This window comes from Haemaphysalis longicornis, unplaced genomic scaffold, assembly GCF_048455015.1.
Source record: "Haemaphysalis longicornis isolate Haplotype H1 unplaced genomic scaffold, Haemaphysalis longicornis Haplotype H1 scaffold_36, whole genome shotgun sequence".
NCBI classification, from domain to species: Eukaryota; Metazoa; Arthropoda; class Arachnida; order Ixodida; family Ixodidae; genus Haemaphysalis; species Haemaphysalis longicornis.
Window position 1 is genome coordinate 2,414,633 of NW_027526353.1, and position 20,642 is coordinate 2,435,274.

General features: G+C 46.0%; 1 protein-coding gene across 1 annotated transcript in view; it reads right to left on the reverse strand.

Annotated features, from left to right (window-relative positions):
* LOC144177974 (trehalose synthase/amylase TreS-like) overlaps positions 1-20,642 on the reverse strand; it is a 205,794-nt gene that overhangs the window by 41,805 nt on the left and 143,347 nt on the right. Inside the window, exon 2 of the mRNA XM_077705532.1 lies at positions 2,688-3,799. Within this exon, the coding sequence (XP_077561658.1) occupies positions 2,688-3,788 (1,101 nt within the window). The 5' untranslated portion in view covers positions 3,789-3,799. The remainder of the gene's footprint in view (positions 1-2,687; positions 3,800-20,642) is intronic.

Below are 20,642 nucleotides of genomic sequence, written 5' to 3' on the forward strand. Positions count from 1 at the left end.
AGGCCAAGGAGGAAATTATGGCGAAACTACCAGGAGGAGGGCTGTATACCGAGACGGTGCGAGTAAATCTCTCAGGCGTCGCCGTACTACGAGGTAACCGAACAAACGAAGAAGCCACCGAAGATAAAGTTCAAGGTAAGCGGAGGATGACAGTGTGTTATAAACGCGAGGCATCACCCCCAGCGGCACCTCAGTATTTCGCGCGCCTTCGTGTGTTCGGGGATACGGCGATCACTCTGTGCGACGACGCACGTGTGCGGGGCTACTCAGAAGACTGCAATTCTCCCTGCACGCACATTTCAGTTTTGGGGAGTATCGAAATCGGCAGCCAAATCATGTTCCACAATTTTACACTGATTCGTGGAATACGTTCCGCGTGCTCTCCAAATAGATTTATTCAAACAATTGCAGTAGGATCCTCAGCTAAAGGATCATACCTAAATGTAACTTTATTTACAGAGCAACGGTTGGGCATACAGCACGCCTTTGTTAGCGGATTACTGCTATATCGAAGAGCCAACGACAACATATGACTGCGGAGCTGTTTGTTCTTACGCCTTAAAGGAGCCATTAAGAGAAAATACAACTTTGTTTAATTTGAAAAAACTAGGATTCAGTATCTCACTCAGCTCCATTAAAACCACAAAAGATGTTTTGTCAACAAAACAAAAGCAAGAAGTATTTAAAAGCTTTCAAATTTTGCGCCACAGTGAAGTGTTATGAGCAAGAATGAAGTCATACAGGCCAAGAATAAAATATAATTTTCAGTGCGTTTTCTGCACGTTAGCATTCAAGTGATGCGGTCAAATGGAACTACAGGCCCCATTACAGACGTCCAGTTATGTGTCGTTAGGCTGCCGCCAATCGCACAAACAAAATTCTGTGACGTCATAGAAAAGTTGCCGGAAACTGGCCAGGGGGTCGCCACGGCTTCACAGGTTTTCTTTAATATCTCCGTTATTTGTTCGAAGATTGCAAGGATATTGGTATCATTGTTATCTGGACTAAGCAGTCTTTCTAATAAACATAACTTGTATTTTGTCTTCATGGCTCCTTTAAAACTCTCATTGCCATCCGGAATTAAAATATACTTTTCCATCGATTTTATGTTAGGCTGCTGAGCACCTCTTAAAAAATTATGTTCAAATGTGTATGAGAATTGTTTTAGTGGAGCGAGGTCTTGGATGTACAATTGGAACAATAACATTGTATATAACACAACCACCTCATGTGCGCTAACAGTAGTTGTGCAAAAACAAGTTGACATATCGATTGTGGGGTTTAACGCGCCGACGCAACGCTGGCGATGAGGCGCGCCGTAGTGGAGGGCTCCGGATTAATTTTGACCACCTGGGGATCTTTATCGTGCGCCGAAACCTCGTACACACGGGCGTTTTTGCTTTTCGCCTCCATCAGAAAAGCGGCCGCCGCGGCCGGGAATCGAACCCGCGACCTCGTGCTCAGCAGCGCAACGCCTTAGCCACTCAGCCACCGCGGCGGGTCAAGTTGACATATTAAATCGTTCTCTCCCCTGTGTTAAATCATTTTGTCGTTTTTTTTGCGTCGTCTTTTAACGGCGTAAGGGAGAATAACGTAGTGCTTTCTTAATAAGTTCTCCCATCTTTCGGGTGTTCTTTCCTTAATATTGCACTATGTGTTACGCTCCAGAAACCAATAGTGGCCATTGGAATCTGAGCACCGCACTTGTTGAATTAAGCCAATTGATTGTCATAAGGCTTGTTCATCATTGTCGTCGGCTTTAGCCGCCATTGCGCCGTCATAAACAAGAACATTTTCTGTTTTCGTGTCGTAGATAGAGGCCGGTAACGAGTTCGTTTTAAATTATACGCCTTTATATAAACATTTATGCTGCTGTACAACTTTGGAGGCCTATAATGTTTTTTTTATATATTTAAATATCCGACCTTTAGTTATCATGTAAACTATGCCGCAATTTATGCTCCCAACAGTCCTGCTAAAAATTCCCTTCATTAAAATATATGGACGCAAAACATGCGATTTCATAAATTCCCAACGAGGGCCACATTGAAAGGCTAGACGACTCAGTGAGGACTCTAACTGGTGGATGATATTTCTAGTTCTTTAAATTACTCATCTCATTTTGTTGCGCAACGTGTCGATTCATTGCAGAGAGGTTGACAATTTAGGAAGCGGTGCCCGGGGCGCGCCCTTTGTACAAGATATGACGTCCTTGGCCATTGATGATCTCTTATAGTGCATTTCTCGCCGAGGACTTCTCTGCCACTCGTCAGCATCTAAGAGAGTCGATTCGGCTTCCTGGATCCTTCAACCCTTTTGTTTTTTGAGTGTTTATATAATAGGCGCCTTCTTTTCCAACTGGGGAGCGAGTGTCAACATTCAGAGATTAATTAATCACAAAACATCGCACACAACGATTGTTTTGGCGCTCTTGAATTGCCGTCCATCGATTAGTAATCTGGTCATGGTTTTCGATCACCACAAAGCTGAATGACGGCCTTATAATTTGGCGCACTATTTAGCACTAGCAAACATTAAGAGAGGCCACATTACGCAATATTACATAAATCTGCAGTTGTAAAAACGTTTGATAGCGATAATAGCTCATAAAAACGACTGGGTTGCTAATTTCTCGAAATTTATGAAATATGAACCACTTTCTTTGCTTAAATATAAACTTGGCTCACCATTATTGACGAGTCGTTCATGAGAACGTAGTAGTTTCCGTATTCGCCGTACGGGTCCAGAAGCCAATGAGCTGCCCAGGAATGCTGGTCGCTCGTCACTGCCAGGTTTATATCCAGCACCACCCTTAGTCCGATCTCGTGGGCTCTCTCCACAAAGATCGCGAAGTCTTCCATGTGCCCCAAGTGAGGATCCACGTTGTCGAAATCGATGATGTGCTCGTACTCTAGCGGATAGTCGAGCGCACTGAACACGGACGTCAACCGGATCGCCGACGCTCCTATCCGGTTCCGAATGTAGCCCAGGCGCGACGTGAGCCCGGCGAAGTCGCCGAATCCGTCCCCGTCCGAGTCGACAAATGAAGCCACGAACACTTCGTACATGACCGCCCCCTGCCACCATGAGCGTTCGGGGTCGCATGGTGTAGGTCTCAACAGGAGGACACCCACGACGACGCAAAGCACGGCCACAAGGCAAGACACGCAGAGCAACAAGCAGCCAATCCGAATGGCTGGCCAGTTCCAGCCAACTAGGAAGGCCGGCTCACAGCACTCGTCGTCTTCACCCTGCCTTCTTTTTTTGTCGGCACCCGAGCAACGTCCCGCGGTCTCGAGCAACGCCGTGGTGCTCCCGGTCGTGTCTAAGGTGCCAGAGTCCCCGCATGAGTCCACGGGTGTTTTGGCGGATGTTGAGGAGTCCAGGGCTCGAGTGAGAGCGGTGTAAGCGTGACTACCTCCCGTGGAGAACAGATTGCCCAGGCTGAGTCCTCTATTTGGCTTGCCGTCATCGATCTGTTCCAGTTGGAAGAAATCTGTTGGACTGATTACTACGTTATTATTTCTGCAGGATTCATTCTTGTTTGTCAAACAAGTCTTTTGCTGGCTTTTGTGATACGTGTGGCGCGCTTGATGGTTGTGCGGATTCCTGTGGACGTGTTCTTGCGACAGCTTCCTTAAGTTTCCAACAAAAACTGCCGGTGTAGATCCTGTGATTTGGAAGATGTCACCGGGGCTGATCGTCACGCCATTGAGACCACCTCCACCTCCTCCTGTGTCCCGATATCCGTGGTGCCTATAGTTGTGGTCTTCCGCATCAGATTCCATAATCTTGGATCCTGCGCAACAATCAAAAACAGTGGTTTGTATTTAAAAAAGCGTACGCGTGTTAAAGGACGAAGGTATTTCTTGGTTTTAAATAATTATGAACGTAGCTACTGCTATCACTAATGATGAACTAAAACTGTTCATTTATTAATTTTTTTTCTCTACGCTCCTGCGCCGTGTCTCAGTGCTTATCATTGTGACGCATCCTTTTCGTAAAAGCCACAAACGCAGCTCATTAGAAAAAAAATATTTATACGGTCTGATGTGTCGGCATCAGTGAGCTCACAACGAAGTTCAACGAGCGATCTACAGGCTTTTACTCATTTGACATATTACGCGATTTTAATATCAGGTAGGCCACGGGAGTGGGGAAAAAAAGACGTCACCGAAAATAAACGATGTAATTGAACAATACTTCTGGCCAATAACTCCATGCGAAACTCCTTCCGCCACACACCCCCCCCCCCCCCCCCCCCCTCACACACACACTAATTCCTCACATCACTGCGATAAACGTACTTGACACTTTGGCAAGGATGCTTAGTAAGGCTAATTGTGTCGCAGCAACGCCCACATAGCACCGTGCAATGGATGAACCACCAAAATAAGTTTTTTGTTTTTACAAGTTTTTAAGCGCACGTCTGAAGGCGATGTGGGGCTCATGTTTGGGTGCCGCCATAATAAAAAAATTAAAAATTGTTCGTGTGGTGATCTCAGGTGTGAAACAATGTGTAACTGGTTAATTAGGTCGTGTTCCATTATTAAATGACACAAATTAACACCGTGAACCCAGTGCGTACATGCCTTTATGCATAATCTACAACGACATATCGCAGAAGTGGGAAACCCTGGCGAGCCCATTAGCAAAAGCCGCAACCTTAAAGCAATGGTTGTTTTCTTAGGAACGAAGCAAGGCAAGTGTACATTAAGTTTGCAGATATGGTTTGAACGCATAGATAATGTGTATGCGTTAGCTAACCAAGCAGACATTCTGCTTTTGTAGACTCATCGTCTGCCTTCAAAGAATGCACAGCAGCTGAGTTTCACCGTTGTCCTGCCAGTAAAACAGCGTCTTCAGACAAAATTCGTGCTTATTTCTGCCTCCCGTAACAAATATGTTAACGCCGGATTCGCATTTGAAAAACCTGCATTGACTGATTCTTTTTCGCCAAAATTTACATTGTTTTCTATATGGACCTCTGACATCAACCGCATCATATCGTCTCGTGCACTCAACACAATATTCTCCCTTACCATCATAAACTGATACCATGAATTTCTCTGCGCCTACCTTAATTCTTATTGTTACACAGGGATCTTGAACATAAATTGATCTAGGTGTCTCGTTGGCTCGGTCTGCGAAATATCGGCCAGCAGTGCCGTGTCCACAGGTGCTGCGGACAAAAATCAAATTTTTTCGAAAAAAGGGAACTTGATCGCATGTCTTCGATATTCTGGGGAGAAGGCGAATTCTTTTGCTAATTCATATTTTATTATATGTTCATCTTCGCGATATATATATATATATTGTAGAAGGTTATTTGCCCGTGTTTTTTGAGTGTGGTAATGAGTTTGCTTTCCTGTTGTTGTGGATCGTAGTAATTAGAGAATGTGTCGAAGCTGTTAACGAAACACAAATACAAAGGTACCCTGCCCAACAGCGCTATATTACCAGCGCGCACAGTCTCTTGCAAAAACCTTTTCACTGTACTGTCACTTTCAGAGCCCTGGAGCAAAGGTTGAAGTACTACGCTCAAGTACATTGCTTGTAGTACAGGTACGCACAGTGACTGCGTTTTTGCTAAGGGGCCTCCTTAATTACACCGCGTGGAAAACTGCAGCAAGCCAGCAATGCTGGTGAGTTGTACTGCGCCCAGCAACAATTACCTCTGATATCTCAAGTACTGTGAAGAAAATAAAATTATTCCCCCACGCAGAAACACGCAATACTGTTAGGGAAAGCCAAGCACCAACACAACTATATTATAAGAGGCTGGCAGGACTGCTGCTATCGTCTAAAACATCGAGCCTCTTGCGTATACCGCGGATACCATGCATGCTCAGAAAAAAGATAACGGGCTCCGCCTGCAGTCCGGCTTCATTGCCCCTCTTAGGATATAGCGTACATATTTGACACGACTGCTTCGTGAATGTTTTCCTCAAAGCAATCGGTGCCTTAAAAAAATAAAAATAAAACCCTAACCATTGTTGCGCTACTTCCGCCATTGCACTAGGCTAATACGCCGAGACACATGATAAACTCCATTGGGCACGCATGGGACGTTCACTACATATGTCGAATATTGCTGGGCACCTTCAGGCATATCCCACGACTTATCGCACTTTCAAATGCTTCTTACTTGGGCGCATTACAGGTTTGTTTTTTATTTCCCCGATTATTTTCGGTTTTTCTGGAACGTTTATTGTAAAATTGTACATTTTGCTATTATAATCGTAGACTACAATTTGTGACTTTCCTATTGTAAGTGTGTATGCAAAACAGTTCATGGGAGACAGCTGTGCTTTGTTTGATGTTTTGCTTGCGCCATAGAAAGAAACCAAAGTGGGTGTACCATATTATAGTAAGAAGAATAAGGAGGAAGCGGAGAAGGGCTGGGCATGTAATAAAATAAACGTGGTGAACTAACAATGTAAAAGAGGGGCTGCTGAAAGGAGACCCCCTAACACTGCAAAAGTGGCGGAGTAAAATTACGAAATTTTGCGAGAAAATATTTACCGGAATCCCAGCACATGAGATGTTTTCGGTTAATAGGATCGGCCTTTGTACTTCGGTGAACATATTCTCGTTACGGTGATGTTAACTTGTATCTTTTAGATGCGCGGCAAGGATATACATACATGAAGGCTATAAAGATGTTAAGTCGGTAAGAGGTTAAAGAAATTCAAAAAATTTGAGGTGATGACTCTGAAGTGTTTAAATAAAAGAGTGAATCTTCTGTTCAGAAACCTATAAGTGTGTTCTTTATGATATAAGTATGCATGGCCTTCGCTTCGGTGTTGAAAGTTTGGCGTGACATTCTGCCCGGGCATAAAAGGGGTCATGCAAACCGAAGCTCCTATCGCAAATATCTCCTGGCGCTTACCCATTGCCCATCTTACAAGAAGTTTAAAAAGAATATTGGTTTCCAATATCGGTACCATTTATCGCTCTCCAGTATAAATGCGGTATAGCACCTGTATTGCGAAACCGTCCTGTTACAGCGATCCTGCCTAGCCCTCATGCTATACAGCGCACACCCAGTATGGGTTTCCTGGAGTAATACAGGTCTCAGATTGTAATATTCCGGGCCTGTACCATTTCATCATGTTACATCCGCATGTTTAATTAGCTCGTACGCTCAGAGGAAATTGAGCAGTTACGCCGATGTTGCGTACAAGAAGTATTTTGGCACCGGTCAGGAACCACAACGGCATGACCTTGTACAGCGGAGCTCTTTAGGGCGAGCAAGTTCCGTACTTCGCAGCCAGAAACATCGAAGGGTGAAGTAAAGTAGCGAGGAGGCAAGGATACCACGAGCAGGTCTTGGGAGTGTGTGCCGCAACAAATAAGTATGGTAAGTATGGTGAGGCAGGTCCCTGGAATTGTACCCGGGACATTTAGGCCCCGAAACCATAAAAATAACCAATGGGCCACCCGAAAGGGCCGAGGAGTACGAATTAGCAGCTCTGAAGCGCAGGTGCTCTCCCAGTTCAGAGAGACGGTGTACGCTGGGTGGCATGTGTCCGATGAATAAATTGGATTTGCACTCCTAAGAAAAGCCAAACTAAACATAGTGAATACCACCAGCGTTCGTCACTCCTTTCTTCTCAATCGCGAAGGTGGCGGAATTTTTTATATGCGTGCATGCAAGGCAGGATCATTAGGTGATACTTACAGCTGTAGTGAGGATAACCGCCAGGCTCATTGTAATCAGTGCACTGTTTTAATAGCATAGCGGGATTAAACATACACACTCATACTAAATATATAAACGTTATGAAATCCGCAAAAAAGGAGCCACCTATAACACTACTGGCTGCTAGATTCCTCCTGATGAACCTTGTAAATCCCGTCGCCTCCGAAGCCAACGCTTCGGTAGTTCTGCCTCGCAAAGAAAACCTCTCAGCTCCATACCGGAGCACCGAAGCGCAGAGAAACAGCGCCAAGAAGGTCATGCTCGACACCATCATGGAATTTCCTCTACATGTTTCCCCGCGTTGTCAAGAGCGCTTTAATGCACTGAGGCAGTATACCCCAACCCTCTATAAGGAAGTACTGGAAGACACAAGTTGACCTTCGTATTGCTATTGCTATACGAAGTGTGCATTCCCAATGTTTACGCAGCGTTTCAATATAAAAACTCTTGCTGAGCTGGCGATGTTAGCGGCCATTTTCTTGGAAGTGGTTCCGTGCCAGCAATCAAAACCTGTGCAACATTCTTAACGAGTTCCTGCAAAGTTTGCGTGCTTTTAGGAAAATAAATGGGATCTTAAACAAGGCTAACCTAAACACATCTTGTTTCACTGGATCTCCGAGTCACCAGTCAAGTTCATTGCAAGACGCACATATGCCGGCGGTTCAATTAAGCCCTCTTCAGAAAAACCTGCCGCACAAGCAACTTAACGAGGTGATTCTCTTTCGGCAAATTCGTTGGCATTCGCCAGGTACAGAGCTTTTCGCGGGGGGAATCAGTCAACACGAGTAGGCATTCACAGATTCCGCCCAACTGCATATTCCTTGGCCGTAGTCAGGACGCAATTAAGGACGCGGCGGTTCATCCTCGCATATTAGTGCGAAACACTTGTGTATCGAGTCCAGAGATGGTTGCATGGACGCTTTCTCCGCCACAAATATTACGGCCGCATTCTCAAATAGCCCCGAGGCGCGTGGAGCTAATATACCGGGAGCTCGCCAGGAGTTCAATCACTGCGGCATATTGGATAAAGCCCTTTACGTAGATGCAGCGGCATTTAAGTGCAGCTGAGAGGAATGCGGGTTGGGAGTGTAAGGAGATAGGAAGATATTTGGTATCAAGGGCATTGCACGTACGAACCACGATATGGAAGTCGAGGGATTAACAGGGGTTGTGGCGAGCACTGGCAATGTATTTGCAATGGAAACGCGCGTAGATGCTTGTTTGCAATTTATTTGTCTTGGGAAGTGCTTCAGTGGGAGAATTCCTAATCCTTGAACAAGCGAACAAGGAGCTTACGAACAACGAGAAAGGACAAAAGCGCTACTATGGCATCTATAACGACAGTGCTACAGTCATGAGTTTTAACTACTTTTCCTTTTCTTTTGTTCACAGTTTCAGCGCTTTGCAAGGTAAGCTGTGGAACACCAACTATCCCCCACGGATGACCTGGTAAATCTGGAAGTTCATTACACATGTGGTTTTATTCGTTCTTAAACCGCACTTTCTAACTGCCAAACAAAGTCTAAAAAACAGGCCCAAATGTGCAGTAGGCACAAGGGTAGAAAAATTGAGAAAGGCCCTTCATAATTTGTAAGAGAATTTGAGGCGGAAGGCTATTGATTTGATTGATTGTAAGGTTTAACGCGCCGACGCAACGCAGGCGATGAGGCGCGCCGTAGTGGAGGGCTCCGGATTAATTTTGACTACCTGGGGTTCTTTACGTGCGCCGAAATCTCGTACACACGGGCATTTTTGCTTTTAGTCTCCATCAGAAAAGCGGCCGCCGCGGCCGGGAATCGAACCCGCGACCTTGTGCTCAGCAACGCAACGCCTTAGCCACTGAGCCACCGCGGCGGGTGAGGCGGAAGACTAACTCCGGGACAACCTCCGTTATATTTCTTCGTTTATTATTGAACAAAAAACAAATGCTTTTAGTGCGGGTTATATATGATGCCTTCTTCTGAAAGAACATTCCAGTGCGGGTTTACAGTATCCGTAACTAGCTAAATAACTATATCATAAACAGGAGCATGACAAGACCATTCATTTTATCTCATTTTTTATAAATCGAATCCTGCAATTACCTGTTCAATCGCCTAAAGTAACAAAGGGTAGGTTTAGGTGTAGAATTTAGGAAAACAGTATGATTACATTCTATACTTCATCTTCGTTGCCTGGGTGCCACAAGTGATACTGAAGCAATTTTGTCAAACTTGTGGTTGCAATTGTATCACGTAGGCTGACTCAAATAAACATAGTTTTTATCGTTTCTCTGATCGCTCAAGCAGTACTTAATTCATAATGCCTGAAAGGAAAAAGTAGGAACATAGTAAGAAAGAAGACAAAGAAATAAAAGGGAACCAAAGGAAAAGAAATCCCTAAAGCAGTACAGTCATGTCTCGTAAAATATGACCCATGTAACAGTGACATCCCGCAATATGGACGAAGTTTGTGGCGACCGGTTTCTCGCCATTAACTTCTGCCCCGTTAATATAGAAACCCGCAGTCCGGACAATGGACCGCTATTTTGGGGACCAAGAGTGTAAATACAGGCACTTTGTTCTCGTTATTATGGACACGGGTCCAGAAAGCAAAAAGTAGAACAAATGACTGGTCACCCCCGAGGCCCAACCGCATACCCGGGATTTACTTTTTGCCGAAAGCAGGCATTTATCTCGGAACAGTCTTCCTTCCAGAACCTTGGAATTACATCGAGAACATTCGTGATGAGTGAACGAACCTCAAGGGCTGTCAAGACAGGGTGACACCTTTTCCCCACCAAACAAGATTGCCGAGTGCGGAATACGCCGGAAAGAGCAAGTCATGAGGCTCAGGACAAGATAACAGGATGATAATAGTTCGTGCCAGTATCCGCCGCGCAAACAAGGCAAAGCTTCGCTGGTGAGTTCGATGGCGGCAATGATGTCTTTCCCTGTCTTTCCCTGAACGATTCTTCCTAAAACGAGCTTTTCTTAAACAAATATCCCGTAATGTTTTTGCTTTTGACTTTGATTCATTATTATACACAACTCACATTATGGAGGATTTTTCTGGAGAACGAATGCGCCCATAATAACGGGACACGAGTGTACTTTATTTATGTTTATTTATTCATTTACTTATTTATTTATTTATATTTATAAAGGTAAAGAAAAGATATCGGAGGTAGCCGCAACAACTGCAGCAGTGACGCAAAGTAACGTATACTCTTCAAACAATGTGATTCGACGGTGTTTAAGTCTTCAAACATCCTTGATACTGATTTGCGTTTTTGCAATTTCTTTTATTTTTCATAAGTTCCGTATCGTTGACCACAAGCATGTGGTTGGGAGTGTATACTGGTTGTGGTATATTTTCGGAAGGTAGTCAAACAAGTTTCGGTTTCGTTTTTGTGCAACACCTCCATGGCTTCCGACCGTATCTGCTATCATGCATGAGCTATACTTTAGGAGTCGCGGTCACGCGGTTTTACCGTTTTTAGACTGCGGAAAAGAACTGGATAGGGCTGCAGGATGCTCTCAGGCGACCATGTCTACTACTCTTGAGCGCCAAAGCATGAGCCGAGGCGTAGGCACTGGCTGAGCGCTCTCCACACCATTGGATATGCTCAGAGGTGCGGGCTTTCGCCCGTGCCCTCCGAGCTCGCCTGTCTCCACTCTTTGAATTCATGAGTCCCAGAAGGCGCGTTCACGCAAGGCCTATAGCCAGCCGAAACGATAAAAAACGAAGTGGCCCTGCAAGGGTTTTTATGCGGCACGTTGAGATGGTGCTCCCGTAGTGCTCCCTACGACTAAGCTTTAACTGCGACAAGGGACTAGAATTCATACCTAGGTCTACTCCCTCATGTGACGCACTGCTGTTTACAAGTCCGATATCCGGACTCTGAGCTGCTGGCAAAGCATGTCTTTATTAATGCTTTTACAGTAATTTCCCCCCTAACCCCAGAAATATGTGATCATCAAACGCTGCCTCAGATCAGGCAACCAATGAAAGCCAGATTCTTCCGTGCACAAATCTTGCCGGGGCCCAGTTTTCACTGCGCTATAGAATTTTGAAGACCCGCTGGTAAACGGCCAATTAATTTCGCCAGCCCCCTGGTTCGCGAGCCACGCATTCCGCGTAGCCAAGCCACACGGAAAGTATAAACGTAATGGGCGGTGAGCGCGGCCACGTGCGTCTCTGGACGCGCGCCCTCGCGACGACTTCATAGAGATTCTCCCTTTTGTCTTCTTCTTCACTCGGGCTCGCTCTCCTTACAGTTTCTTTCCGCTCGGTTGACTTTTGATACGATTCAGCGCCAGGTTGTGCGTGTGCGTAACTCTTTATCATAATAATACGCTTAAAAGCGCAGACACTATCGCTAGGAGTGATTTAAAGTACAGTTTTTGATACCGCTACAGAAGAAACACTGCCGGATAGGACAATTCCTCGCAAAGCCGGTGCTGTGCTTAGAGTAAAGAGTAGGAGCTAGGAGTTAGCTGGCGAATGCAGCAATCTTTGGAACAAAGGGAACCGCCAGCTGCTGATTACCGCGAACCGCAAAATGCAATACGAATACAAATTCCAGGCGTTCGGGGTTGTCTGGTTTGGCAGAATTCTTTACGACTCCGGGAATTCTGATCTCAGAGGATTGTAAAACAGTTTTTGCGACCTTGCCGAACGTTTGGAAGTATTTATCGCATCACTTTACGTTGTCATTGCATGAGAGTGCCGAATGCACTATCGGGCGCAAGAAGGGATGTAGGTAACGGCGTTCCAAGTAACGGCATTGCTGTAACTAGTTCCTTTTTTTTGAGGAACGGAGGAACGCCACCGTTTCATTAAGGATTGGTGGAACTGTAACGGTAACTCGTTAGGTTTTTGAGGAACGGCAGGAGCGGCGTTTTTTGTGAAAAAGTTATATCCCTAGAAATTGGCTGTTTTTGATGCCAAGGCTCGAGTTTGAAAATCCACATGTCGCTGCATTGTGTTTCTCTTCGTATAAGCTGGGCAATATCCCTGCCATTCAGCGGAACGCGTTTCCTCGAGGGTCAAAGACAGAAGAATAACAACGCAGCGGGCCGGAGCTTGTGCTTGCTTTCATTCTGGTTGAACTTAGGCGGCGTTCGACGGGTGAAAGCGCAGCCGCGAGAAATTTTTTCACCTTTCATCGTCTGGGGAGGAAAGGTAGCGCGTCTGGCCAATAGAATTGTACCCTGCCGGTGAAAGGTTTTTAAGCCCGAGCGGTGGCGCAGGTACCATGTGAAACCACAGTATATTGTCAGGGGAATTACCGCATTAGTAGCGCGATCCGCGGGTGCGTTGTTCGAAGAGTCACTGGGATTGCAGGGTCAACGGGACACCGGGAATTGTTCGAGATTGCAGGTTTAGATCCCTCAAAAAAAAAGCGCGAGCTCGTTGTCGCCAGTTGCTTAATCCCAAAGTTTAGGCTATCATGGGCCGCAGACAGTTGTATGCGTGACCAGGCGGCCAACGACATAAAGACAGAGCTGGTTGCGGTGACCGAGCCATCCAGCGCAGGATTACCCACCTCATCCGCACCCGAGGATTTCTTTTCCTTTGTGCAGCAAACCCTTGCAGCTGAGGCACAGGATGAGCGGCCGTGGTACCTGGTGGTACCAGTTGACTACCCGCTTTCGCAGATGAAAAACTTCGATGAACATAACCAACTTTTCTTCCAGTACAACACGTCAGTACCCTCAAGCGCTTCCGTGGAACGGCTCTTCAACATTTCCAACGAAGGGTTGACAAAAAAACTGACTCCAACATCGAGGTGCAACTATTGCTGAGTTCAAACAAGGGACTCTCCTTAGTTGCGTCTATACATACGGGCATTTTTTCCAACTAATTGTTTTCACACTTTTTTTTCATTCATTCTACATTTTTTTCTCTTCTGCCATATACTGTAACCTTGTTATATACTTATCTTTTTTTTTAGATTCTTTTTTCTTGAATGCACTAGTTGTTTGAGTGATGATTGCGTTAAAAATGGTGTAAGTGTTATACTTGCGAAAATATCATTACAATGAAGAAAACATGCATATTGTCTCCATGTCTGCTTTAACCATAGTGCCAAGAAATCAACATAAAGGAACCTCGGTGTGGTTGGTCTAGATATGATCGGCGCACGAACATATCAGCGGCAATTACGGAAAACTGATGCGACACCTAAACAAAACGTAACCCGTAAAACTAACGACCCTGCAGTGCAGTACGGTTCACGAGTGCTGAAGTGCGTCTGGTTAAATTATCAACCGTAATAACCAGGTTATAAAGGGATATGCCTATTAGAACAAGCCTAAAACTCCTACCACATGTACAGCTGTTTGTTTGTTTTGAACCGCGGCTGAACATCGTTGCTACTAACGATGCGACATCGCATTACTCTTCAAGTCGTCGACTCGAATTGCTTTTTTGTTTGGACCACAAATGCGTTCCTCATCGCTGCAGCTGTTACAGCGATGACGAAGCCGCATCCACATGTCATACTTCTTCTAAATGTCAGCGGACAATCGGAAACATGTTGTGAACAATCCGCTTCAACTGGCAACACTGATCGGTTTTTATGTTGCGGTGACTTGCACATTGGAGGATGATTTGATTAACTATTGCTTTGCATACTAATATTGACCAACATAGACACTTATAAAACAAATGGGCTTGATAAAAACAAATACTAAATAACAAATAAAAAAAATAAAACGATATAAAGGCAATAGGTTGTCTCCGTACTGTTGCATAGCGTGAGCGCAAAATTGACCTAAAGAAATGCACGCTCTTCAAGTTTAAGGACACCGAATAAACGTATAGCCCAGCGACACCCTTTTTACGGCCAAAGAATATTTGGGAAAGTTCGGCAGTCATTATTTCGCTGAAGTTTCGTTCGTAACCTATCCTCGCCCGGCTCTAAGCTACCCTCCATATCCATGGCCTTGGCCTCGCCTTGTGAAAGTTAATGAACGTCCATGGAATTCATTAATCTTGCGTAATGAGCACTCATGGGCTCGCTGGGAAGGGGGGAATCCCCTGCCGCCATTTAGAGCAGCGGACAAGTTCTCGTGTCTATTCTCTGCGAATGGTCTCCGCTTGATCTACGGCGTAATATGAGATCAGAACCGTCTCCTAAGGGGATGGCAGAAAAGAGCCGGGAACAGCCTACACAAAGGAAAAAATAGTCTAATTGATTGCGCCACTATACCATCTTGACGTCAGATTGTGTTCCGCATTATCTCTTGTCAGATAAATGTTACGTATCATAATATTATCGTTTGCACGTTACAATTCAAAGTGTAGTACCCTTTAAAGCACTGGTCAAGACGGTGTTAACACACAGCCTTCAAATAGCAACCAACATGTCGTTTTTTCTAAAGTTATGTGCTGATTTATATTCAAGCTGTTTTCATTTCTGTGTTAATAAATAGTATCGGGTATCGTGATTAAGGATGGTTTTGCTTTGGAGGCCGATCGCTGTAATAATTCAAGAGGTATTGCTTTAGAGTTTTAAAACCAGACATTGAAAGACGATAGCGAAACTGCAATAAACATTTCAAAGCAAGCGATTCCATCTGTTTTTGTATATTCACGCCAGGCTTAGTACACAACTTACCATTCGAACATTGGAAAAATATATTTAAGAAGTAACTTAAACTTGTAGGCGTGTTTTAAATTCACGGGCCAAGTGTGCCCATTTGTTCTATTCCAATTTCACGACGCAACACAAATAGCGTTTTTTGTCATCTCGATCAAGGAAGCTTTTAGCGCGATACCATCCTTTTCCCGTTGCTCGTTTTGAGTCATCTTCGTTTGGTACACCTTCCTGCTTTCTTTGTTAGTCCAGTGTGACTGTCCGTTCATCCCGACGGGGATGCTTTTTACTCGTCTGTGCTTCTTTCTGCCCTCTGGTCGTCCTCCCCCTTACATTCCGGTCCTGTCTGCAGCATGCCCCCTGACCCATCGTCCAGGGCGCCTGTCTCTTATCGATCGCGTTCTGGCCCGGCTCAAGGAGGAGAAAACGAGAGGGGAATCTGCTCCGCCTTGGCAACACTCTCCGCCGCTTCTCCCTTTTCTATTATCGTCCCCTGTTTTTCCTTTGCCTGCGCGTGTCCTGGCCCTTCCTTTTATCGCCTGGATCCCGCGCAGATCTTTTTGTTCGGAGAGCCTCTCCGAGGACTCGGCGCCGACCTCGCTCTCCTTCTTCACCGCTCTAATTATTCCAACATCCCAGCCGTTCTTTCCCGGCGGCGGAGTGAACTTCGAAGAACACCCTGTCGCTGGCGCTTTCCTTGCGGTGCTCTCTGCGGCCTTTGCAGGCCGACATTGTGCACAGTCCGTGGAAGGACAGGCAGTTGTTACAAGTGCAGGAAGGAAACGGGGTCCGAACTTAATTAGGCGGGTGGAGATTTCTTGAGCCCTTTAAAAGTTGCGAGCGTCCTCGACCACGTTGGGCATTATAGAGCACGAAGGCTGGCAATTAAAATTGATTGCGAGAGCAATTTTATCGTGAATAGTTCTTCACGAATCTTAAAAAATTTTCTTCCCCCCAACCATGGTATACACCTAAGAAAAAATTTAACATAAACACTTCAACGGCATTCCGTGGCCAGCTGTGCTGGGTGGCTAGAGCTAAACTTGTCCATGCACTTGGGATATAATGACTGCAGTATATCGCGGCGATGCAATTGGCTATGCACAGCTTCTTCGCCAGTGTTCTTACATATATACAGGGTGTCCCAGCTACGGGGACCGCGCCCACGCCTACCGAAAACCATGGGTTTGGTCTTCACTGTGGACGCGTGTTTTTCTTCATTTCTGTCTTCTAGGTTAAGGTAAAAATTTAACTTCGGCAACCGTTATAACAAAAACCTGACCATATCCGTATGCCTGCTTTGGCATTTTATACTGCCGAGACCCAACATCCTGCATAGATACACGTGTACCAGGTATCATGCACCAAAATTTAAAAAGAGAGTAATGGCGTAACATGTCGTAAACCTAGTGCATAATGCTTAGATTACCGTGGAGAAGCGGGCGGGAGTTTTTTTTTGTTAAAGTTACTTAAATAATTAATTGTAAAGAATTAACTGACTCGAGAAGTACTGTCATAATCATAAAGTGACAATGAGGCACTTGTAGGTACTCACGACTGGCATCAAACTGCGGTATTTGCAGCGACTAAATAATTGCGTACACATTTATCCGGCGCATCCGCGCGAATCATAAGGCGATGCCCTCAAACAAGCTGCCTTTCAGTCAGCTAGAATGAAATAAACAAAAGAAACAAAGAAGAAATCACGACCGAGTCTGTCTGCGGGGACGCGGAGGGCGTTCATACACTGCGTAGGCCTACGATTGCTACGATTCCAAGCCATCCTGGGAGGCTTATCTTAAGCGTTTTACAGTCGAAAACATTGGAGAAGCGCGGTACGACTATTGCTGAGATATTGAGAACGCCCACCCAACGATGCCGTCGGATGTCAAGCACATTGTTTTACAGAACCGAAACCCAAAGTTTGTTTGTTGTTAACCTTGGGCATCGTCCAATCACGCTGCGTCTCCCCCCGTCGTCACAGCCTTTAGTTGGTGCGGCTGCCGCCAACCACGCATGGTAGTTTCCCGCCTTACGCGCTTTGAAAAATCATTACGAACTTGTCAGCCGGATAAACGATGAAAAGTGTGCTAATTTGAGCCAGTCTACGCAGTGCAAGTAAAAACGGAAGCTTGACAAATTCACTTCACTGTCCCTGTAAGGGGGGCAGATAGGTGCGTTTCAATGCCTCTTAAAGGGGCACTGACACAAAATTTTGAAGGTGAGATAACTTCGGAGATAGATTGGTGGGAACAGATATACATCATCTGCAAAATATCAGTGGCGAATACAGCCTAGAACATATTTAAAATCAATTTTAAAGTGTGCGAAACGCACCCGAGCAGCCAGCAGAGGACAACGCGCAATCGACATCCCGAGGATATTGTGAAAATAAACAACATCCAAACACGTCACGAGTTTGTATTTGCCACTTCCGCACTGCCGGCGTTTTTCGCCGGCTCGCCCGGCTCGCCGCTCCAATCGGAGGGCCGGAGGGGGGAGCTTCTGCTCTCGAGAACGAACGACCCGATCGCTGGCGGCGGAGGAGCGCTGATTTCGTCAGCTCATCGGGCAGCTGGCCGCGACCAAAGTTCTACAGCAATTCCAGGCACTCTGTTTCTATTACTGTTTATTACCATTGGATGGGAAAACGCGGCGGAGGCACGGAAAGCCCACTGAGCTAGCCGCACAGTCGCTGTGCAGGCGGCGCCCACGGCCGCGAAGTGGCCCTGGCCGGCGCAGGTAGCTCGAGTGATAGCTTGTTACCGGTGCACGAAATTGTCCCCACGTCCCGACCACGGTGGCTTACATGAGAAAGGAGTTAATGATGCGATTGCGGGCTGCATAAAAAATTGTCATCTGCACCGCTTACGAGAGCGGCACTCGAATATCCGCCGCAGTGCTAAGCTGAACACATCTGTAGGCGGACCTGAAGGCAGACCGGCCGGCTGCTCCCAGCGCGCGTCTTGCCACCCACCGTCTCGAGCGTCGCGCGTCGTTCTTTAGCCGCGGTAACATTTGCACTCGCAGCGCCTGCGTCACATCCACGGTCGCTTTTTAATTAAACGCCTCACGAGATCAGTACGTGGGGGCATTCACAGAAACTGCCGTCGATGCGGATTCGACAGTGCTACGGCGGCTCTGCTCTGTGATATCCCTCCGACGGTCACGTGGTCAGCTTTGTTCACACAAAATCCACAAAATCCATCGTTTCGCGGCACTCGCTGAAACCGAAACTGCAACTGGCCGCATTGAAAATGCCTCTAATTAAACAACCGCCGCACGCTGAAGCAAATGGGGTTTCTACAGGTTATAAGTAGGTCACTAGCTACTTATCGCAACAAAAAAAAAAACAAAATGCAAAATTTTTGTGTCAGTGCCACTTTAATCTAAATTCTCAGAACCAGCATGAGGGTTTTAAAAGATTTCTGGTACAAGCAGTGCCATTCAAACACTGAGCTGCGCGGGCGGTGTTCATGTTGCCATATTTGATAGCTGTCCACGAAACGTTGCACTTATAATGGAGCGCACAGCGTCCACACACCACAAAAATTACACCATCTTCCTGCAGGAGAACCCTGAGTAGTGTTCGAAGCAGCCAGGGGGTCGACTGAAGTTCCCGTTAGTTTTTAGTTCGTCGTTTTCGTTGACATTCAGCTTCGCGTGCATTCGTTCTATCAGTAGCTTCTTGACGTAGTTTGAATGAGTGAAGGACATGAAGCGTGTTTGTAGCACATGCTCCCGTCTCGGTTTGCAGCGCAGTGGGAAGAGCGCCACGTACCACCCGTTGCGGCCAGAGTGTCGTGGGATCCAAACCGGGCGCCGCCTAACTATTTCTTCTTATAGTGAACTGCGCTGACGTCAGGCCAAATCTAACGAAGCTGAAGAGACGCGCATGCGCAGCAGAGTGCGCACGGCGGACCACGACAACAAGGGAGGGAGGGACACAGCCCCGAGCATTAGATGATTCGCATCTAAAATGGCACCTTGGGTATATTTGATAATTATGACTAAGAGAATACGGCAGTGGTAGCCTACCTCGGTCAGCTGTCTACAGTCAATGATCCTTACGGATCGACAATATTCTACTCATATCGACAGCTGAGTGCCCTCTGCCGGGAACGCTACAGTTTTGCTAAACTGATATAATCACATTCGTCGGTATAGCTGCAATAGCATGAAATCCGCATATGTCAATGGCGTTTTAGCTGCAAAATATTTGCACGCTCGGAACTGCACTGGAACGTCCAAGCAATTGAGCACTTCACTGCGGGAACATGCAGACTACCGACGCTGCGTATAAACTGCTCGCTTTCTCTGACGCTTTCAGGACTCTTGGCTGTGCCGATTATTTTAGCCTAATTAAAGCAACAGAGAACGTTCAAGAGAAAAATTATCCGCCTGTTACAAAAGCAGTCGGTCATCTTGTTTGAAACGTACTACATATTCCGGCTTTTTTTTTGCAATTGTAGGAATTTATCCCGTATTAGTGTGAAAACGTATCAGGACTGAAACATGATTGTGACAGTGAACACTACGCTGAAAAATGGTGAAAACTGATTTATAAATTTGCTTTCTTTATATGTATTTCAACCTTCGTGTTTCATATAATGGCGTTTATTAGCTCGCTTACAAATTTCCTGGCTAGTAAACTGAAATTTCTTTAATAGCGCTTGAGCAATAAGGTTACCCATATCCCCACAATAGCTAACCCCCTTCAACTCCACTGGTACGAGAAAGAGCTTGCAAAACTATCTGTGCTCGGCTGAGCTTCGATTTCGGCCTGTGGGAATATCCTTGACGTGGGTTGGCTGTGTGCCTTATTCTGTAACCATTGGTCGGTAGTGATCCTTTAGTACCTAAATTACATTCCGCAGCATTCTTCTGCGCGTAAGTGACGTTATATTTTTTACAAGTGGGCTGGTCACTCACGCATATGCAGTTTGCAGCTCCATAGCAAAGACGTCACCGAAGCGTCATTAAGGCACACTACTGATCGCATTACCTCTAGTTTTTATTTGCATGAGCGCTCAAGGACCTTAAGAACTTTTATACATTTGAAAATAGTAAAATAAGGCCGCATTCATTACGATACGAATGTTGTCGGGGCGCAGATTCCGCTTGTCGATCGATTCCCAATGACATGGCGGACGATAGCTCGGCCGACTGGTTTTGCCGACGTCTTTGGTCGGCGAGCTAGTCATACTACGGGGACTTTCAATCAGCCAACGTGTTTGTGTCGCCGACGGCGAAGTGTGACAACGCGGTCTGCCAACGCGGCAGGTGGCCGACCAGTCGTCGACTCGTTGGCGTCGCGGTCGTGTCGCCATCGCCGTCCTGTCGGCCTAGTGT